The sequence below is a fragment of the Amphiura filiformis genome, chromosome 10 (genome assembly GCF_039555335.1).
Source record: "Amphiura filiformis chromosome 10, Afil_fr2py, whole genome shotgun sequence".
Taxonomy (NCBI): Eukaryota; Metazoa; Echinodermata; class Ophiuroidea; order Amphilepidida; family Amphiuridae; genus Amphiura; species Amphiura filiformis.
In genome coordinates this window covers 9,144,297-9,167,853 of record NC_092637.1, presented here as the reverse complement: position 1 = coordinate 9,167,853, position 23,557 = coordinate 9,144,297, and the positions used below count along the sequence as shown (strand labels likewise).

At 37.1% G+C, this 23,557-nt stretch overlaps 2 protein-coding genes across 3 annotated transcripts in view; one reads left to right on the top strand and one right to left on the bottom strand.

Moving 5' to 3' along the window:
• LOC140162476 (uncharacterized) overlaps positions 1-11,656 on the bottom strand; it is a 34,938-nt gene extending 23,282 nt beyond the window's left edge. Inside the window, exon 1 of one of the 2 annotated variants that reach the window (XM_072185714.1) lies at positions 11,608-11,656. In XM_072185714.1, coding sequence (XP_072041815.1) covers positions 11,608-11,626 — 19 coding nt within the window. In that variant the 5' untranslated portion in view covers positions 11,627-11,656. The other variant, XM_072185715.1, reaches the window with a different exon arrangement.
• Positions 11,657-14,655: 2,999 nt separating this feature from the next.
• LOC140162472 (uncharacterized) lies at positions 14,656-22,910 on the top strand. Its single transcript, XM_072185711.1, has 7 exons — positions 14,656-15,044; positions 15,842-15,968; positions 16,883-16,990; positions 19,044-19,119; positions 19,599-19,951; positions 21,096-21,259; positions 21,863-22,910. The coding sequence occupies exons 1-7, from the start codon at positions 14,913-14,915 to the stop codon at positions 21,866-21,868; spliced, it is 966 nt and encodes a 321-aa protein (XP_072041812.1). The 5' UTR covers positions 14,656-14,912; the 3' UTR covers positions 21,869-22,910.
• The last annotated feature ends 647 nt before the right edge of the window (positions 22,911-23,557 follow it).

Here is a 23,557-nt window from a genome sequence, read left to right as displayed (position 1 = left end):
GCTGGAATGAAATAGCAATTTTCTTCGCTTTTACCTCATTTGTTTGGCTCGAAATTAAAAGGGATAATGCGATCAGTACGAGCTATCAGTGAAAAACTAACATTTAAATAGGAAGCTATTTTTTATGCAAATCACACATCATATGAAATGGGGAGGTTTTGTGTAAGAAAATAATGTAACAACAAAGTAATTATATATAAATATAACATATTATTGTCTTTCTCGTGTGCCCACGGACAAACAAAGTATTTAAACGAATTTAAAAATATGCATAATATTGTACTAGTCATATATTATAATGTAAGAGATGCTTTTGTATTTGTGTTGTGTATGTTATTTTTTATTCTTTCTATCTTTTTTTTTTCTCAAGTTATTTGTCTTTTGTCCTGTTTAATATAAATGCAAAATGAATAAAAATTTTTTTTTTTAAAGGACCACTTCATATAACTTCCAAATCTGGGAGTTTGATAAACCTAGATTTGGAAGACACGTAGGCCTATGTCATGTGCACTTTATTCATGCAATAATGCATATCGTATAATTTATACGGGTGTTGAAACTTTGCTTTATAAAACAAACTGATAATGATGATTTATTATGTTTAAGCTAGTACTCTATGTCGTACTCAATGCTATTATTTCCCGGTATTATTTAACCGTCTCAGCTTTTTGATAGTCCGATGAGTAGGACCTTTTTTTCTTTATAGTTACCAAACTCAGACTATGATCAGTACTAGTATCTCACATGGCGTAAGAAAGACCATGAAGACGAATCGCGAAAGTTCCTTTTCGGGTGGGGCGGTTAGTGGACTTTCACAGTTTATCTTTCTTGACTGGCGAGAACTACTCTTTGACCGTTCCTCATCAGGGATTTCCCTTTTAACAAAGGAGCACCTGCGCATATGATGTAGCATAAACACCGTCATCATGATCTGACTTGTTATACTTAATAGCTTGGGCTTCAAGTATTTAGCATGTATCCTATATCATATATTTATTTGATTCAAATGCAAGTAAGGCTTTAGGTATTAGGTATTTTAGTCTCAGCTCAGCTCAAACCAAAGTCAGAAAGTTTGAATTATTTATGTATATGACATGACCATTGACAATACAATAACGTTTCCAAGGGCCAACAAGAATTAGGCCTAGGCCTCAAGAAAGAAAGAACAGGTTTGAATAAAGAAAAATTAGGGACATAAGGAAAGAAAGACTTTGGCCTTATGCCTGAAGGAAGAAACCGGATTTAACAATCTAATACGGTATTCGTATTATAGTTTGAACCATGTGATTACCGACGGAGTACAAAACAAACATTGGACGTGAGAGAAAAAATTATTATAATGGGTGTACTGAAATGACACGTGGAGTCCTTCTTTCTTAAATTTCTTGGTGACAAGCTCAAAGTTGAACCTTCCCCTTATTTCTTAAGTTTCTCCTATTAATTTAGTGTGTCGAAACTGAGCTGTCAAGAGCCGGGCGGGCCAAGAGATAAAGCCATATAGTGTAGGCCTTCGATCGTTTTACATAATACGTTTCAACCCTGATCATGTTGATTTTTTGGCATTGTAATGTTTAAACATGTCCACTGAGTATACATCAAATTCATTCTGTTTGTAAGACATCGGCGCTACCCTGGGAAAAAATTTCAAATAAATGGAAACATTTTGTGTAATAAATGTGTTTATTGATATACGGGCTGTGATTTAATTTGAAACTTCCCGTAACTCGTTATTTTCCCCAGATTTGGAAGATGTAGGTTGTTTGGCTTTATATACCGGTACAGGTACGATTCATTTTAAACTTCATATAACTCATTATTTTTCCTAGATCCTGTTAACACGCGCACCGCATAGGTCTATACCATACATGATTTCATTTTAAACTTCATATAAATCATTATTTTGCCCCGTATTTTGCCTGTTCATGTGCGCACCATCTACGAAAAGGTCTTCCCTATCTAGGCTTATCAAACACCCAGATTTGGAAGCTATAATTACTCGGATGTCGTTTGCATGATCAGGCTGGCCATACACACAATTAACACTTGTCTAAAATAATTCCTTCCTTGTTTCTATTATTATATTATCTTTCTTTCATTTATCATGTGTATATACCTTCTTGTATATTATACATAGGCACATCCTATTTCTTTACTGATTTCTAACAAACACCACCGTCAAACACCGAGAAAAAAATTATAATTCGGATGTATGCGCGCAAAAGTAACATTTTCCATTTTCGCGCTTCATTCTTCGAGGTGTGTTCGTGAAGTGTGAGGTGGGTGTGTGTGCGGGAGTGGACGTAGAGAGAACAAATAAACAAACCAAAGTTAATGAGAAAGATTAGAGAATTACAGGAGAAAGAAAACAAAACACAAGTTCAGTTTAATGCGCATAAAAGTAACATTTTCCATTTCCGCGCTCAATTCTTCGAGTAGGGACTATGTGTGCATCGGGGTGTGTGCATGTGTTCAATACTGCTCATGAAGGGGGGTGGGGGTGTGTGTGCGTTTGTAAATGCCGTCTAACGAGGACCTACATATGGATACACACGTGAAAGCGAGGACACACCTCCAAACGAGGACGTCCTCGTTTTGAAACTATGCCCAGGATGAGCGTAAATGATGCAAATATGCATATAAGATAGCATATAAGATAGGTCCCCATAGCGGGTATAGGACGGGTCTCAGTTGGATAGTAAGTTGCCTGGTGTGTTTGCGTGAGGTCCACGGTGTGTCGATTAAAAACGGGTGTGTAAGTCCTCGGTTAGATCCTCCAAAAGTCGAGGTCCTCGTTTGAACGTATTTACAAACAGGGGTGTGTGTGTGTGGGGGGGGGGGGGTATGGTTAAAGGTTTAGTATGCCTACAGCGTCAAATATCCTATTCCTGCATATACGTGCATGATGATACATTCCAACCCGTGCTGCACTCCAAGAGTAGGCCTACAAATGTCGGAAACCCCATTCTTCTATATAGGCCTACAGAAATTCAGCTTCAGTTTCCTCTGGTCTTTAAGTAAAACTAGTAGGAGACCCGGGTCCCCGCTAGTATAATATATTTAATATTATTATTTGCGGTCATAAGGTATTTCGTGGGCAAAAATGTGCGACAAAGAGGAGTAGGATAAAAAAAAAGAGGTCTTTCGGGGGCAGTTGCTAACAAATGAGGCCTTTCGAGGGAAGACCCCCCCCCCCCCAAAGAGTTCTTTCTGGGCCATAAAAAATTCTAAAATTTAGGACGTTTCCCACAAAATGGTCTTGGGAGCTGGCCTTTTGCGTGAAAACAAGAAGAAAATGATGGGTCTTTGGATGTGTAGGCCCGGTGTAGGCCTATTAGGTAGCGTTACTAATAATATTTGACAAAGAATAACCCCAAATTAAAATTTTACCGAAATCGTATATTAACCAGTTTTGCAAACATTTGAAACTTTTTTTCTTCTTGGCGTGCCTCCAATAGGCCTACCGTCATAAGCACAAAACATGGCCCGTGATAATTCTCGGGTTTTAATCAAACTGAGAGCATACTTGACCCGGGACTTCAAGCAATCGATCGTACATAAGTGTGTAAGGCATGCGGCCGCGCGCGGGGCCCGGGACATGTCAAGGAAGGTACGTCGGTGTATTCTGGCATTTTTGCGTGCTCAGAATCATGGTGCCATGCGTTGATTGAACATAATCACACCCGGCGTTTTCGTGTAAGTGGTAGCTAATATCCGCCGCTAACACGCGGTGCAAAAATGGGGCATAAGTCACTGCACAGCACCCCACAAAATATCTCAAAGCTGCATGCTGTTTGTTTTGGTAGTTGTGCACATTTGTCTTTGAAAAATTTGCCAAATATTTTTTCCCTTAATTGTTTCATTAGGCTATGTCAAAGAAGATCTCTGATTTGATATCTTTTATAGGACTGCAAGTTTTAAAAGTTTTGAACATCTCAAACTTTAGGCTATTTTAACTGAGTTTGAGTCGGTAAAAAGAATGATTCGGTTAAATAAAAATACACAAAACTCGCAATTAGCGCTTTTTTTTTGCTATATTATATAAATTATTAGGCCATACTGGCCATAATTAATTTAACACTAAAAAGTATGAACTTATATGAAGTAAGTAAACATAATTTGTGAAATAAAATAACACATTTCAAATATATAATAGGGGCCTAATTGTTCAATCATGAAAACATACCTGTAAAAATAAAATACCCCAAGTAAAAAACATAAGGATTTAACATAAAAATACTTTTATAAGGCCTAAATTTCGGACATATTAAATTAATTATTGTTCGTGAAAATATAAGCTAATATAATGTAAAAAAAGTGATGCGGATGATGGGAAACTTGGAATCAACTTTCATTACCCTTATGATTTTGCCATAATTCAATGGCTTTCCTTCGTCTTCGTGTGCATGGTCCGGACTTACAAGCACAAAACATGTTTTAACACGGCCCGCAATTACAAATTTTTTGTTGCGCACACTACCCGTCCTCCAACAAGGCTGGCAAATAAAGACTTTCGCTTGAAATCGCCGGGTATGACATGGGTAAATCAATGGCACTGTGACCGTAGTACGCAACGTATCCAGTATATTCAATTTCCGGGCCATTCCGTGGTTTGGCTGGCGGTGTGCAGGCACGCAGGGGACTTGTCAAGCAATCGTCGGCAGCAAGTACCCGCGGTGTAAAAAGAGGCGAAACGCATAGCACATCAGGCCCTCCCTCGCGCGGTTTGTTTTTAATTTGTCTCGGAGAAAATGGCCAACATTTATTTTAAACACTTTATCACGTTATTAAAAGCAGGCTGAAAGTTTTAACAATCAATGGTATCTGGGAAAATATTAAGAAAATTAAGACTGCCATATTTTTCTTTATAATTATCTTCATAAAAAATTATCTTCATAAAAATTCACGTATGACACTTTAACACGAAGTTATCAAATTATAAAAACTAGCGGGACACCCGCGCTACGCGCGGGTCCCCGCTAGATGAGTAAATGGGAGCGTTCACTAAAACAGGAGGAATTACTGAACAGGTAGAATCATTGAAAAGGTAAATTTCATTTATCTGAACCTGACCCTCTTTAAGCCTACGTTTCCATTTTAACTTCTTTCTTTCTTTTTAGTTTTTTCTACATGGGCCAATATTTTGTTCCATTTAAAAAAAAATTCTGCTGCTAAGCTTCCGATTTTCAGTTACCATGCATGTTTTTTTATTTATTCAACCCCGTTCCCGTTATTTTCTAAATCTGTCCTTTCTTACATTTCCATTTTAGCTTCTATTTTATTTGCTGCATAGCTTGTGATTTCCGCTTTCATGTTATTTATTTAATTCTGTCCTCAGTTTAATAGCTTTTTTATTTAAACTTCCTGATTTTATTATAGCTTTTTTTCCTCTTACATTTCCTGAAGAGTTTCTTTCTTTCCTTCTTTAGCCTATTTTATTCCCGGTTTCATTTTGTGACTAAGTATAACCCACATACTCGTACAGCCTGTTTGTCCTCATTTTGTTTTCTTTTTTATTTATAGTAGGCCTACCTCTTCATGTTGTTTGTACTTTTTAACACACATCTGTTTCCCGTATTTATTACGCCACGGTCGCTCACCCGTAATATCATTCATTACGTGACTCTGCGTCGTTCTACGCGTGCCATGGCGTAGTGCTGCGTTACCAGCATGGTATCGCTATAGCTTCTGCGAGCTGCTTGGCATTAGATACGCCCTTTCGACGCGCAGGCCTAGCTTAGTAACTGACTGCTTTTTTTGTTTACCTTGGATAGCAACGGACCACATTTTCACTGATTTTGAGGCCAATTCTTGACCGTTTTCAACCAAATAAAGTTTAAACACGCTCCCGTATATTCATCGATCTCCCGTATGAATTTGGCGACATTTGGATCGAAACTGACGGAGCCTTTATAGCATACATAGATAGATAGATACATACATACAACATTTCCCTATTTATAGTAAGACTAGCAGGATACCCGCGCTTCGCGCGGGTCCCCGCTAGATCATGAGTAAATGGGAGCGTTCACTATAACAGGAAAAATTACTGAACAGGTAGAATCATTGAAAACGTACATTTTTATTTATCTAAATCTGTCTCTTCTAACATTTTCTTTTTTAGTTTCCTCTGCTTAGCTTGTGATTTTCCGTTTCCATGTTATTTATTTATTTAACCCAGTTCCCATTATTTTCTAAATCTGTTCTTTCTTATATTTCCCTTTTAGCATCTTTTTTTTTTATTTGCTGCTTGTGATTTCCCGCTTCCATGTTTTTTTAATTAAATTCTGTTCTCATTATTTTAGCTTCTTTTTTTTTCTTACATTTCCTGAATAGTTTCTTTCCTTCTTTGTTTCGTTCCGTTTCATTTAGTTACTTTAACCCGTTGGTCTAATTACTCGTACCTTTTTGTCCTCATTTTAATTTAATTTTTCTTTATAGTACCGCTTCATCCCGTGACCCGTCCATGTACCTTTTTGTCCTTTATTATTTTTCCTTCTTTCCCTATTATCATGTCCACTGGTCTCTGGCTCGCACATCGTGTGGCTCTGCGCCGTTTACGCGAGCATTGGCGTAATCGCGACATTACGCTTGACGCCTGACGACGCGCTGCCGGCCAGCTGCAGTGACGCGTGAGGCTGGTGACCGATTTTCATAACAAAAACCCGTTTTACCCATATTTTCACTGTTTTTGCAGCCAATTCTTGACCGTTTTCAACCAAATAAAGTTTAAACACGTTCCCGTATATTCCTCGATCTCCCGTATGAATTTGGCGACATTTGGATCGAAACTGACGGAGCCTTTATAGGCATACATAGATAGATAGATAGATACATAGATACATACAACTTTCCCCTATTTATAGTAAGACTAGCGGGACACCAGCGCTTCGCTGGTCCCCGCTTAGGTGAGTAAATGGGAGCGTTCACTAAAACGGAGGAATTACTGAACAGGTAGAATCATTGAAAAGGTAAATTTCATTTATCTGAGTCTGACCCTCGTTAAGCCTAAGTTTCCAATTTAGATTCTTTCTTGCTTTTTAGTTTCTTCTACATGGGCCATCTTTGTTCCATTTTTTAAAAACATTTTGCTGCTAAGCTTGCAAATTTCCGTTACCATGTTTTTTATTTCCTCAATCCCGTTCCCATTATTTTCTAAATCTGTCCTTCTTACATTTCCCTGTTGACTTCATGTTTTATTTGCTGCTTAGCTTGTGATTTCCCGTTTTCATGTTATTTATTTAGTTCTGTCCTCAGTTTAATAGCTTTTTTTATTTAAATCATCTAATTTATTAGATTTTATTATTCTTTCCTTCTTTAGCCTATTTTATTCCTGTTTTCATTTTCTTACTGTGACTAACTATAGGCTAACCCACATACTCGAGAGGCCTACCTGTTTGTCCTCATTTTGTTTTCTTTTTTAATTACAGTAGGCCTACCTCTTCATGTTGTTTGTACTTTTTAACACACATCTTTTCCCCGATTTATTACGCCCCACGGTCGGTCGTTCACCAGTATTATCATTCATTGCGCTGACTTCGCCGCTTACTGCGCGACATGGCGTAGTGCTGCGTTACCAGCGCTATCGCTAGCAGCTTACGCGAGTGGCTTGGCATTAGATACGCCTGCACGACGCGCACGGGCTAGCTTGACAACTGACTCCCTTTTTTGTTTACCCAGCATAGCAACGTACCACATTTTCACTGATTTTGAGGCCAATTCTTGACGGTTTTCAACCAAATAAAGTTTAAACACGTTCCCGTATATTCATCGATCTCCCGTATGAATTTGGTGACATTTGGATCGAAACTGACGGAGCCTTTCCATGATACATAGATAGTTACATACAACATTCCCCTATTTATAGTAAGACTAGCGGGACACCCGCGCTACGCGCGGGTCCCCGCTAGGCGAGTAAATGAGGTAGAATCATTGAAAAGGTAAATTTCATTTATCTGAGTCTGACCCTCGTTAAGCCTAAGTTTCCATTTTAGCTTCTTTCTTTCTTTTTAGTTTCTTCTAGGCCTACATGGGCCAATTTTGTTCCATTTTTTAAAAACATTTTGCTGCTAAGCTTGCAAATTTCCGTCACCATGTTGTTTATTTACTCAATCCCGTTCCCATTATTTTCTAAATCTGTCCTTTCTTACATTTCCCTGTTGACTTCATTTTTTATTTGCTGCTTAGCTTGTGATTTCCCGTTTTCATGTTATTTATTTAGTTCTGTCCTCAGTTTAATAGCTTTTTTTTAATTTAAATCACCTAATTTTATTAGATTTTATTATTCTTTCCTTCTTTAGCCTATTTTATTCCCGTTTTCATTTTCTTACTGTGACTAACTATAGGCTAACCCACATACTCGTAGGCCTACCTGTTTGTCCTCATTTTGTTTTCTTTTTTAATTACAGTAGGCCTGCCTACCTCTTCATGTTGTTTGTACTTTTTAACACACATCTTTTCCCGTATTTATTACGCCTCACGGTCGGTCGTTCACCCGTATTATCATTCATTCTTGCGACTCTGCGTCGCTTACGCAGCGACATGGCGTAGTGCTGTGTTACCCTTGGCGCTATCGCTGCGCTTACGCGAGCGGCTTGGCATTAGATACGCCCGTCACTGACGCGCGCAGGCTAGCTTGACAACTGACTCCCTTTTTGTTTACCCAGCATAGCAACGTACCACATTTTCACTGATTTTGAGGCCAATTCTTGACCGTTTTCAACCAAATAAAGTTTAAACACGTTCCCGTATATTCATCGATCTCCCGTATGAATTTGGCGACATTTGGATCGAAACTGACGGAGCCTTTATAGCATACATAGATAGATAGATACATAGATACATACAACATTTCCCTATTTATAGTAAGATGCATGTTGAAAAAATGCATACACATATTAAAATATTTAAAAAATATTGTTATAACCACATCAGCACGGTGTGTTAAAAACCGAACATAATCTACACTTTCGATCTGAGCTGAGTTAATAATAGTCTGACGTTTTATAGTGCATGGTTCATCAGATCATCATTCACAGGCTGATGTATGTTTCAATTCGGAATTGGTCTGGCTTTTACAGTACAGTGCCAGGTTTTAATGAGTCAAAACGCATGCACTTAATAGTCTATATACCAATTACCATTTTCTAGATTTGGTCCATATCTTAGTATAGATACCAATTACCATTTTCTCGATTTTGGGTCCATTTCAGCCATTTTTGGTAATATTTAAATTGCTCAATGATCATGATGCAAATATGATGATGAAAAAATTGCGACATATGTCAGTCTTTACAGGATCGGATCCATGGTCGGATATCTTGTCAGGCAATGTCAGAGAATCAGAAACTATATCGAGCCTAATCCAATTCCAGGTTCACCTCAATACCCCGACTATATTAATAATCTTACTATAAATAGGGAAATGTTGTATGTATCTATGTATCTATGTATCTATCTATGTATGCTATAAAGGCTCCGTCAGTTTCGATCCAAATGTCGCCAAATTCATACGGGAGATCGATGAATATACGGGAACGTGTTTAAACTTTATTTGGTTGAAAACGGTCAAGAATTGGCCTCAAAATTAGTGAAAATGTTGTACTTTGCTATGCTGGGTAAACAAATAAAGGGAGTCAGTTGTCAAGTTAGCCCGCATGCGCGTCAGACGGGCGATCTAATGCCAAGCAAGTCAGAAGCGCAGCGATAGCGAAGCGGTAACGCAGCACTACGCCATGTCAGCAGTAAACGACGAGAGTCGCACAAGAATGAATGATAATACGGGTGAACGACCAATCGTAGGCGTAATAAATACGGGAAAAGATGTGTGTTAAAAAGTATAAACAACATGAAGAGGTAGGCCTACTGTAATTAAAAAAGAAAACAAAATAAGGACAAACAGGTAGGCCTACGAGTATGTGGGTTAGCCTATAGTTAGTCACAGTAAGAAAATGAAAACGGGAATAAAATAGGCTAAAGAAGGAAAGAATAATAAAATCTAATAAAATTAGATGATTTAAATAAAAAAAGCTATTAAACTAAATAAATAACATGAAAACGGGAAATCACAAGCTTAGCAGCAAATAAAAAATGAAGTCAACGGGGAAATGTAAGAAAGGACAGATTTAGAAAATAATGGGAACGGGATTGAGTAAATAAAAAACATGGTAACGGAAATTTGCAAGCTTAGCAGCAAAATGTTTTTAAAAAATGGAACAAAATTGGCCCATGTAGAAGAAACTAAAAAGAAAGAAAGAGGCTAAAATGGAAACTTAGGCTTAACGAGGGTCAGACTCAGATAAATGAAATTTACCTTTTCAATGATTCTACCTGTTCAGTAATTCCTCCCGTTTTTAGTGAACGCTCCCATTTACTCACCTAGCGGGGACCCGCGCGTAGCGCGGGTGTCCCGCTAGTAATAATAATACTTTATTTTTATATAGCGCAATACATCAAGCGATCCCAAAGCGCATTACAGCAATAAAACAAAGAATATATATAATGTACAAGATTTTTAAGTAAGTTTCTTTATTCTGGAGATTTCTAAGTACAAGTAGGCCTACTTATAGGTTATTTAGTTTGTTTCATCCTGTATTTAGTCTTTCTTTGGTTTTTTTTACCAGAGTAGTACCGGTAAGTTTCTCTTCTCTTCTCTCTTTCTTCCTTCCTTCCATTCTTTCTTTCGTTCTTTCCTTCCTTCTTTACTCCTTACTTTCTTCCATTCTTTCTTCCTTCTTCTATCTTTCTTTCTTTCCTTCCTTCCATCTTCTTTCATTCCTTCCTTATTTCTTTCGTTCTTTCCTTCCTTCTTTCCTCCCTTTCTTTCGTTCTTTATCTTCCTTCCATTCTTTCTTTCTTTTTATTCCTTCCTTTCCATCCCTTTATTTCTTTCCTTCCTTTCTATTCATAGACACTCAAATCACCACCATCGGCCTGAAAAAGCCGTTCAAATAAGTTTGGCTACAATTCACCATTTTGGCCGCCATTTTGAATTTTGGAACATAAGGAAGCCATTTTGGATTTCGTAAACTGTCTAAATGACTTTCTCATGTCCATAAACATATATTTAGACACCAAAATCACCACCATTGGCCTTAGAATACATTTTTAGTAATTTTGACCCCCATTGTAGGGGCACCCCCCGAAAAAGCACTTTGGGCACATTTTTAATTAAAGTGGACTACAGGAGCGTGTTCTACGCAAAATTTCAGTCTAGAAACCGTATCAACTATAAAGTGAACACTATTTCCCATCCGCGCGTGAATGAGAGCCCGACTATTATACACCCGATTATACATCCGCAATCGCCATTGCAATGCACTGCATTGCATAGGGGGCGAGATGGCACGTAGGCGAAGTGGCGTATAGGCGAGATGCCGTGTAGGCGAGGTGTCCTGTTTCCGTTTATTTTATTTTGTGCATGCGTATAGGTCTGCATCATGACTGTAAGCTTATCAAACACGAAAAATAAAAATCACAAGTTCATGACAAAATGATGTATAAAACAATTAACATGCAATATTTCATAATCAAACCTACTAATACTATGTAAATACGTGAAATTTGCTTCAAAATACAATGAAATAGGCTTCAGTTCGTAGCAACCTGTACCTGATGAACGTCCATGCATTTAGAATGCTAAAAATACATTTTCGTACGCCCTAAAATGGATATATTTGAAGGAGCATTTGTATGGATGGCCTTTCATGACAAAAAATAAATACTTGGCATCCCCTGTCATGTTGATTCAATCAATACCTAGGCCTGCCCTATATCAATACATCCAAAGTTCTGAGGGAAATTTATGCGGTGTCACTGGATTTGGAATAGATTACCGGTATAATAATCAATTTAAAGGGTCATTTCGTGATCCCCCTACTTTTCTCAAAAATATGTGAGGATTTTTAAACCACAAGAGGTAGGCCTAGTCCTATGTACAAAACATTTATTGCAGATTCATTCGCTTGTCAAAAATATCATGTAACAGGGCTAAAAACTCAAAGCCCATAATCATGTATGCCTACCATAAACTTGACCTTGTGATGTACAGGTATAGGTAATACAAACTATTCTTGTTTAAAAAGTTGTTTGAAATGGTACAATTTGAGACCACTTTGATCAAAATCAGAGCATTTTTTTACTTCATGTGGACAATCATAGAACATGTAGAATGGTGGAGGCTAAAATTGAACGTTTGACCTTTGTGCCTATAACTCAAGAACTGTACATCGGAGATAGGTCAAACTATACTTTTTCTGAATCCTGGAACTGAGCGATATACAATAAGATCTTAGATGGTTTTTATTTTATCCATATCGCCCAATATTGAAATTTGAGCCCTGCATTATAGGTCATTTTGGATATATACAAATTACTATGTTCCCCTATTTACTTTTTCTTCTTTTTGACTATGTTCAGGAGGGTGTTTATATAGTCACTGGCAAGCAAAGGCATCCGTGTTCCAATTTAGGCTAGCTCACTCCAACGTAAATTGACTCGTCTAATATGTGACCATCCACCACAACTGAGCCCGGATGTCTCCAGTGCCACTGGATATATGATCCATTGAACTTAACAATATAGGAAACAAAGGATTTCTTGACTGTTTTATTGATTTTTCACTACTTAAAAATCGAGTTCTACTCTCTAAATGTAAAAGAGTTAAAAACTCACTCCCCAAAAGAGTGATTTACTTATAAAACCACTCAAAAATGAGTGAAATGTGTTTTTTAAACTTTAAAACCACTCAAAAAAGTGAAAACTACAGTGAATTTCAACTCGTTCAAGGAGTTAAATGAAGGACAACACATTTTTAGAGTTGTCCTTCATTTAACTCCTTGAAAGAGTTAAAATTCACTCTTAAAGAGTGGTTTTCACTCATTTTTGAGTGGTTTTAAAGTTAAAAAAACACATTTCACTCCTCTATCTTTGAGTGGTCTTATAAGTGAATCACTCTTTTCGGGAGTGAGTTTTTCACTATTTTACATTTAGAGAATACAGGCTGTATCAAAATGATTGGTACCCATCAGTTCTGATGGTTATTGAAAATCCTGCTTCTTCCGAATGCAACACAGGGTCTTCATGACATGATCATACCTTATAGCTATATGACTCTTTATGGTATTAATCAACAAAATATGCGGATCCTATGTTGCATTTTGATGTGGTAATCATGTCCATATCACTGAAAACTGATGGGTACTAATCATTTTGATACACCCTGTATAGACGTGATACGTGATATACATCATTTTAAAGCTAATTTCAAGCAGAATATTTTGGTTGAATATCTCAAAAATGATGGTTGACGACTTCAGGGCTCAGTTGTGCTGGATGGTCACATATTAGTTATTTTTAAATGGCAATTTGGGAGCTGACGGTGTACAAATGGGTCTTGGAGCTGCAAACCGGTAAAAGTGAGCCTCTTGGAGCAGCTAACAGCTGACTAAAAATCCCCTGAAAAAAGGTGAGGAATGAGCAAATTATTGGCTTTTTAGAGCTGTTTTTTCACAATCAAGGGTCTTTCAGTGTTTTGTTAAAATATAGGAATCTTTTGGAGCTATGGTCATTTGTGTTGAGTTTCCCCCAGGCCCATGATGTTGCAAATGACCAAAATAGACAGTAGCTAACTTTTTTTAAATTTTATTTAACCTCATTTTTTTGGCTTAAAATGTACAGAAATGTTTCCTGACAGTTATAACTAAATATTATTTCAGCATTTTGAGTAAAGAATAACAAAATTAAATTTTGATGGAATCGTAAAAATTTATGTAGGCCTATTTAGCCCAGGTAAATGATATTAATAACATGTCTGATAATGATATATCTTTACTATTAATGGGATTTCAGGATTATTTAATGCTTAGTTTCTTTTAGTTATAAAGTTTATTAAAAGTGCATTTGAATCCCGAGATACATGTTGATGTATATTATGATTCATCCAGTCGTAGAAACAGAGGTGAATTATAAATAAAATACTGGAATAACTTACGAATTTTGCGAATTTTCATCCAATCTCATTGGACTTCATCTGGCAACTGCAAAGATGCTCCGGTATTGATCGTAGTCGGAGACTGGTCACGTGTCAATCGGCAAGGAATATTGACAATCGATGAATCCCAGGCGTGCGACAGTTGGAATCTCAGGCCCCCTCGTTTGTTGAGGGATGGCTTCTCCACTCCCGAGATACAGTACGGTAGACATCTCAGTGATGTATCTCAATGTCATACAGTAGCCTATGTAAATTGAATGTTGTAATGTTTTATACTTTTGTTATATCCTTAGTTTTACATGCGTTTTGACTATAATAGGCCTAGATGTGTGGTGCATGTCAATAAAGAACTGAATTGAACTATTCAGCTTTCAATATTAAAACACTTGGGTATTTCGCGGTATGTTCCAGTATGTCATTGGCGATAAATTAAACAAATTTCCACTTTTCAATGCCAAACTCATTGGTGGCGTTGTCTTTGTTAAAGACAGTTCTTGTTCATAAAATTTGCAAACTTTTCATTTTAAATTGGATACAGCTAGGGGTGATAGATTTGGTAGTCTTCCTCTCATGCACTCTTTGGCCTGTTTACGACTCGCACACTTTAATATGGTGAAGAAGAAATCACACTGAGGCTGCAAACAAGACTATGGTGAATCCCGAATTATCAGGCAACAAATCAGTGCAGCGAAACCAGTCAACAAGTGCACATGACTTGCCTCAGTAGTGTGGCATTTATTTTCAAGATTATTCTTTGTGTTGGCCCAAATTTTTAAGTTGTCATTCAGTCTCAAAGTAAATAAAGAACTTCAAGCTACAACTGGGCATCTATACAGAGAGTAACCAGTGACGGTTTAGTTTGAGAATAAAGTTTCTGGTGTACTAGAACTAGAAGTTAAAACTGCTGACTCTGCATTTCCACTGCATGGATAGAGAGCCGATTCAGTTCCCAACATTGGACTTGGTGGACCCAGATGCAATGCTTGTGTGTCCATTTTGCAATCATGACAATATACTTGCCATGAGATACCCATATCATATTATTAAGTGCAGAAAGGTAGGTACACAGATAAGAACTTTTTAAATGCAGGACTTGAAAAAATAAATCACTGCTAAAATGCCATGAATGCCGGGACTATTTCACCGCATCTTTTAAGAATAAAGTTCCTGGTGTGGACTGGCTGTACATAATATTTATAATACATGTACAAAAATATATTCTTGCAGATTAATTATAGCGTTAAATTTCTGTTTAAACAGAACAAAATTTCAACATGGCCTATCACTCCTTAAATCATGCATTTACTTGCAAGTTAAAATTTGAATCGACTCAAATTTTGGGAAGTTTTTTGTGTGAATAATGACTGAAAAATTTCGTAAAAAAAGAGGATGCTAGGATCATTGTCTGTTGTTTTTGCTGCCTTAAGGCCAAGTAAATAAAAAAACATGTTTCTCGTCCCCTCCCGCCTCCTTTTTTGAAGATTTTGCATTTTTCTTTTTATTTTGCAATCTTTCTGTTTAACTTTATGCAAAGGTACTAGAGAAGTTGCAACTTCTTATAAGCCTTTACAATAGTATTAGAAGCATTTGTGAAGTGTTGGGTGATGACCAGAGGGGTTGACATCTCAAAACAAGAAAATAAAAAGAGCCTCTTCATGTTTTTCAGCTTCTAATCTTTACGCTATAAAAAGGATAAAAAGCGTCTAAATAGGGCAATTTAGTTTTTTTTTTCAATAAAAAATAAAAAGCCCCTCTTCCTCCTATTTTTCCAAAACCTGGACGAGAAACATGTTTTATTTTTTACTTTGCCTAAAATGTCTTGACTTGACTGCTTCTTATTTCAAATTCCATCAGAATTATAATGGTTGTGCCCTGGTGACATGCTCCTTCAATGCCAGACATAAAGAACCAGCTTCTACAATCCTTCATCATTTGGCAACTTGCCCAGATAAGAAATGTGTCGAACCAGATATCGCATATCGTAAGTACACATTGTAAAATATAGATGGCCGTTTATTTTATAGTAATATTGATAATATAATTTAGGGAAGGTGCCGTTTTAGGTGCGGTAAGTATGTGTATCTCACAGGTTGAAAGTTATTTTAATGGAGAAAATCAGAAACAAACATAAAATGAAAATTATTTTGAGATTTTCAATTTTGGACGCGGGTGGTAAACAGGAAACTAATAATAAAGTGTGAAGGCACTGAAGGGCCTAATAGGCAATTCAGCAAATCCTCACAACTAAGCTAGTAAATATCTCAGGTATTAGCTCATCAATCACTTAGCCAGGCAAGACTTGTAAAAGGAGGAGGCCCTTTTTACTACGGTATGTGACAGTGTTCGAATTTAGGAAAAATAAATGGTTGTCCCACGGACAACCAGATTACAATTTCTGGTTGTCCGTCTAAGTTTTTGGTTGTTTGTAGGCCTACAAATGTGAGGGATAAACCCCCTAGAGTAGACCACAAAAAGACTTGTAAGTGATCTTTGTTCCCTAATAAACTTATGTTTAAAGTTTTTTGACAAATCTAAAACAAATATTTAAACATTCCATGAAATGGGGTGGTAATGGGACCAAATTAAAACATTGATTTTTTTGGACTTTAAAAAGCAACTGTGAAGTTTATTCCAGATGCACTGCCACTTTCACTACACTATACTGCATTGATTGGTTTCCTTCTTCTTCTGTGATACTGTGCAATGTCCGTTTGTGAAACAGGTGACAAAATCTTGCTGAAAACTAATGGAAGTCATGGCGCCCTGGTGTCTGTTGAGGGCGCCGCAAGTATCCTTTACTGTATTTAGATACATGTAGCTCCACTGACACAACCTGATCTAGTTTCATGGTAAAAGTTCTATTTTAAAACACTTGTCTTTTTTTAATCTTTTTAGAACAGCGAAAATTGTATGGATGCCAAGAAAATGACAATTTCTTCAAAGGTTGCACCGAGTTGCCAAATTACGCCAAAATTCCACCGCCTATAGAAGATTGGGATGCAGGTATGTGTGTACCCTAGAAGTAAATAAGCAGGATCTGCTATATCAATTGCAAAACAGGCACTGCCATTTTACTTAGGGACCATTCTTATTTTATCAGTCAGCTCATAAAAGTAAAGCAATACTGTAAAAAATTTTGCACATTTAATTTTTCACGCCTTGCCAATTTTGAACTGTTTCCCTTGTTTGCCATCTAGGTGGGTGGGCTTATACCCGAGTGGTTACGGTATTATTAATATATTATATCATTATTATTTACAATTGTAAGAATCACTTTATTATTAAAGAGTGGCAGAGCTACATACCTGATACTCATTTGTTCTCATTGTTTGTCAAAGATATAAATAGTTAACAGACGGTAGTATATTGGTTAATTGACATTGGCTATTGACTATAGCTAAATATTGATGGTAATGACCGGCTGTATCAGCATGATCAGTAAGTAACATGTCAGTTTATCATAACACTAGTGTTGTTAATACCCATTCTTAAACACTTGAGAACGTTCCTGCAATCTTATTGGTTCTTACCCGTGTGATATGACACAATATCACACGGGCCAGCTGCATGCATCGATGCGTCTGGCGTACTCGCTATTTGAACCAATCAGAGGCGTAGTAGCAGCAACGGGACTGATCGATTTTAAGCCCCAGGTAATTCCTTGCAAAATGTAGAATTTAATATTATTAAAATTTGTAATACTTATATGATATTTTCATTTGAATTGAAGTGTTAAAGAATGAGAATAAAGGTATTGTTTTTAGCTGCTGTCGTGCATCTATCGTCTCATACAACACAGGCGACACATTATTTTTTGGCGTAAAACAACTCGGCTTCGCCTCGTTGTTTTACTTAAAATAATGATGTCGCCTGTGTTATATGAGACGATAGATGCACGACAGCGGCTAAAAACAATACCTTTATTCTCTAAGTCAAACTTCCATGCCACCACCCAAAAAAATTCAATGGTGCACCTCTTAAAAGCAGTAGAGATAACACCTGATTCTCTGCTGTACTCATTGACACATCACTAATTGTTTGTCATATTTGTTCAGGAAAAGAGACATTAGTTTATTGGTTAGCTAACATTGGCTAATTGACTATAAGGGACGCGCCATTAGATTCTCAGGGTGGGGGTAGGAAGTTTTTCAAAAAAAAAAAACTTCACCCACTACATGACCAAAAAAAAAAAACTTTCCCCACCAACACTAAAAAAAAAAAAAACTTTCCCCACCTAACTGTGTAAAATGCATGAAATTAAAAAAAAAAACTTGCCACATTCGGTGGCGAAAAAAAAAAATTAACCCGACTTCCTACCCCCCCTGAGTATCAAATGGTGCGTCCCTAAATGGTGCCAGTAATGACCAGCTGTATCAGTAACAGATCAGTTTATCATAAACACTAGTGTTGTTAATATCTGGTCCATAAGTGATGGTAATGGTTTAATGAGAGTGGGCCTTAGGGGTTTTATCTGGATCATGCAGATGACAAAGGGAGGCCTGCCTGGGATGCTGTAAATACGGATGGTTTTCCTGATTAAGGTCTACATTGTTATCTCGTACACCAGAAGACCCATCATGCCTAGTCTACATGTCGTAGGTCATAGGCCTTGCTCTCTGATTGGCCAGTTGCTATATCACCTGACATAATTGTAGCTGACATTTTTTAGTAAATATGTTTGCAAAAAGGGTTTTTTTTTCAGATTTTGGTGAAATTTAGGGTAATTTTAGCAGCCTCCAGAAAAGAAAGGAAAAAAATGCCCGCCTGACCGACCCTACTTAAAAGGTCCGTCCACCTGTAGAATGGGTTTCTTTTCGTCGCCTTACCGGGATTTGTTTCCCTCAAAAAAATGTGCCATTTAATTTCTTTCAGTGCTCCATGTTTTGGTTTTTCCACCTCGCCTCATACATACTTTGAATGCATGTGAAAATTATGCAAATGTTGAACGACCCGTAGTAAGATTTTGTGGTTTGACGCATTGTGTCTCATGTATTTTGCTTGATCATTGAAAATAATTCTCATTTATGAAATTATTGTTGATCATTCTTTTCTTTAGAGTGTTCCGATGAGGATTGCACAGGATACAATCCAGATGCACACCCAAGACCACCTGCTTATAACAATATAACAAGGTAGGTACTAAAAAATGTGTTTGAAAAATATTTTATCTGATGACCCTTGCCATTAGCCAGAACTAAATAAGCTTTATTATTTGCCAGGAAGAGTCCAAATTAATGGCACTCGGTGTTCGCCATCTTGGACAACTTTGTTAACTTAAATTAAACTTAAACTAAACGAAACATTTGTTCAACATTGAGGAGATTTCTAGATTGGTGTTCTTGTACGTGGTTGGTTGCTCAAAGTCCATAGGATCTCAGTTCTGAGCAATTTCAGATGATTTCTGAATGTGGTTTAAAAGGTCTATTGATCAACAATTTAACATAATTGCTTGCTCCACTGATGAGGATGATTTTTAAAGCAAAAACTTGCAAAGTACAACAAGTGGAAGTCATTTCCAACCCCTTCATAAACAGTCCCTGATTTTACTGATATCATGTTACCTGGGATTAATATCACTCACCAAGAATTACTATGTTTTTGTTCATTTCAGTGCAAATGCACAACCTTCACAACGTGACAAGCCTGTACAGGCCTATTGGCATTACACATACGACTCTACCGCCAACTCTTTGGACCAATCGGCAAACAGCGCCACCATCTCTTTGGACCAATCGGCAAACAGCGCCACCATCTCTTTGGACCAATCGGCAAACAGCGCCACCAACTCTTTGGACCAATCGGCAAACAGCGCCACCATCAAACCTGTTGAACAGCTACAGAATACAGCATCAAAAGCAGATGAGCAAATTTCTGCACGATTGCCTAGGCAACCAGCCAAAGCTGCTGCCATTGCATTGGGCTCTGGCAACGTGCAGCAGTCTGCCTTTACCAGACCAAAGAAAGGTTAGAATTATTGTACGTTATCCTCTTCAGTAAAACCCTGGGGGCGCTGAACAAATGATCATATGGAGATGTGCCGTCAGCTTACATGGGATATCAAGGACCCCTTTTTTTTTAGGTCTATTTTCACATATGGATTGGTCATTTTTCTAAATTTTCCAATCCAACAAAAAGCCAAAATTGGTCTCATTGTAGCCAATATTTTCATACTTTGCCAGAAATGTCTAGAAATTTGGTAAAAACTGTAAACTTACTTTAAATTTGACAGAAAATTTGAGTTTTAAAGTAGTCTATACCAATCATGGGTCCAATTTTCTTGGAAATTGGTATATGCCTTGGTTCACCCCAAGTTCAGTAATGACGTCAATGCTTGTTCAAGGTTGTGCCGCAAGCGTGCAGAAGCACCATCCTTGTTTGCGTGGGCCTATGCTCTGTACGATTAACTTAACGTGTGCAATTTGATACTGCGACCAGCTACCTTTGTCACTACCAAACTTGTAACCATAGTAGTGATGCATGCTTGAGTATTCCCCCCCCTCCTTTCCTCCGCAGGGAGACACCTGTGGGACATTATTTCAGCAAGTTTTTTTGGATCAATCATTTATGCATTAACCCCCTGCTGAGTACTACCTGCCGATCTAACATTGCCTCTGATTGGTCAATTTCATGATATCTTCACTTAAATCACCAATCAGAATGGAGCTTTGCAAATAATTCACCCCAATTTTTTTGTGTGGTGAAATTATTCTAACAATGTTGCTGATTGGTCCAATCGATAATGAAAACTTCTTTTTGGCCAATCGGCAGGTAGTTCTCATGGGGTTAAACCAATTTGAGATGGATCATACAGCAATTTTGTGAAAGTTTGTTAATTTATTGCATCTAACTAATCATCTCAATTTATTTCCTGACGCACTTCTCAAGATTTACTTAGCACTTGTTCAGTGCCTGTATGGGACCATGGCAACCCCTCTCTGACATTACAAAATCCACCAGTAAGCGCCTCGTTGGTTGCTTCGCGACCATGCATGCTCATGTGCACCCCCTTGAGGAACTAGAACGAGTTCTAGATTTACTGGGAACTGCGTACCTGCATTTCAACCTTTTTTTATGCAATTATTGTTATTTCTGTTCTTTGTTCGTGCAGGAGGACACATAGCAGCCAACATATCTGGCAAAAATGACACTGCATCGAGACCATGGGTTGGAATAGGGAGGGGTGCTGTCACATCAGGACAACGAGGATATGTGCCAGGAATCGGTCGTGGACTTATCAAAAGTGATGCCATCACCATGCCAGGATTAATCAAGGTAAATACTTTGTTAACCTCCTGGACACTACTGGTCATCTAACAGCATTTCTGATTGGTTGATAACTTGATATTCTCATTTCAATGGCCAATTATGACTAGGCTTAAAGCCTAAACTTACATTTGCAGATGATCTTATTAATACTCTCCTTGATTGGTTCAAAGTTGGACACAATCTTCATTTTGGCCAATCAGCAGGTAGTTCTCATGGGGTTAAATACCCAACAAACACAAAACGTTTTCAATATTATTCCCAAGGCCAAAGGTTAGAAAAGGTTGCCAGAAAACATTTAAATGTTGGGTTTTATAAAGGGTATAAAACATTAAAACTTACTGCAAAATAATTTTAACATGTAAGTGTTGTCGAAATATTTGGCAAAAAAATGTTTACAATGTTTTAAAAATGTTTTCATGACTTGTTCTATGTCATTGCTAGTACTACAAGCCATTTGAAACTCAAATATTGGATTCATCATACACTGGGCTATTTCCTGAACCCTGAACTTTTATGTTGCCATGGAAGAAGTTCTGTCGGATTCTGACAGAAGACGTGTCGATGACAGCCTTCCTAATATTGTTTCTTTTCTTTTTTCATTGCTTTCAGAAATAGCAGTGTTCAGCAGACAAGAATTTAAAGGCCAGAATGCCTTTGTCAAAACCAGATGTGGATAAGAGTATTGGAAACATATGGAACTGGACAAAATTTTGGGAAACAAAAAAACTATTTCAGAATAAACATTTAAGAAAAGCCGACTTCAATTTTGGTACTTCAGAGTGGTGATGCCATTGAGCATGTTTATAGTGCGGCAGGCATATCCCTTTTTTGTGTTCAAGTACACGTTAACCATTATGGATCGGCACTATAAACAGACAAATAACGTTTACTGCCGCACATAATAAAAGGAATTGGAATTCTTAGAAATCGATGGACATTGGATCGAGTATAGCACCACTATTTAAACAAGACAGGGTGCCGCAATAACTTTAAATCTTGGAAGTCGATCAGATCTGTGACAGAATTGGATTCAGAATAATGGTGCCTTTAAATTGTAAATAGCCTAGCTACTGATATTTTGTATTTTAGCAACTTTAAAATGCGGATGGTCAGGTGTTGTTGTTGTTGGTTTTTTTTGGGGGGGGTGGGTTTTGTTTGTTTTTTTGCTATTTTTTGTCCAAAAAAATTGTTTGCTTGCCCTCCAATGGGATTTTTGAGGTGGGTCGGTATGTCATGACACACCATAGAAATAGATTCAATTACGGTGACTAAATACTTACAGGCATAAGACGCAAAGTTTATTGGAAAAATGGGTGTAGGAATGGACAGTTATGAAATATTTTATGAGTTTACAGTAATGGTTTTCTTCTTAACAAAATGTTGTTGGCCAAATTTAGCTTTGAAATGAAACTGGAAATGAAATTATAAACTAATCTAAAAAAACTTTTTTTGAAAGGGCCGATCCTGATTTTAGCCAATTTTGGGTCGGTCGGTGGAGGGCAAGCAAACAAATTTTTTGTGGCCTAAATTATAAGCTATTTTATAAAAAAATCACGGATTGTAGTGTTTTAGTACTTTGCAGTGGGATGTAGCTTTTTAATGTAGGAAATGTAATGGAGAAAATTTGAAGAGTTGCAAAAAGCGATATACGCCATCACTGCCTAAAGTGCGCTTCAGACTCAGTATTATGCGTACAATATTGTATGTACAATATGTACGTTATTTAATCTATTGCCATTCTATTTCCAGTAATGTTTAAGTTCTAACGAATGTTTGATGACGAAAAATCGATAATATGTTACATACAATATCTAGCAGAAATATATTATCGATTTTACGTCATCAAATATTCGTTAGAACTTAAACATTACTGGAAATAGAATGGCAATAGATTAAATAACGTACATATTGTACATACAATATTGTACGTACAATAAAAAGTCTGTATACTGCTTTACGCTGTTGTTTTTAAATAAGACTCCCCCGCCTAAAGATGGAACTTGGGCTAATCAATTTATTCATTGCAATATAATTCGTAAAACATGCCCTACTCCAGGTGACATGGGACCCATGCATTAGATGCATTCACATCTTGATGTGTACATTATTGGTACTTTTGATGAAAAGAATGACGTTTTGCAGATATTGCTTGATATACGGTACTGAATATTTCTGGGTATGGGACCAAGTGAAATTGAGTTGTTTGGTGTGGAAAAATTCCTTTTTTGTGTGTGTGCATGATTTTCACAATTTTTACCCAAAAATCTAAATATTAAAAATGGCCATAATTGAATACTCATGTCA

What these genes read in the sequence shown, in the direction of transcription:
- LOC140162472 (XM_072185711.1), top strand. Translation starts at nt 14,913, where the DNA reads ATGGATAGAGAGCCGATTCAGTTCCCAACATTGGACTTGGTGGACCCA. An exon ending in ATATTATTAAGTGCAGAAAG is followed by an intron (nt 15,045 to 15,841) that starts GTAGGTACACAG and finishes AAATTCCATCAG; the next exon opens with AATTATAATGGTTGTGCCCT. An exon ending in CTTTACCAGACCAAAGAAAG is followed by an intron (nt 19,952 to 21,095) that starts GTTAGAATTATT and finishes TTGTTCGTGCAG; the next exon opens with GAGGACACATAGCAGCCAAC.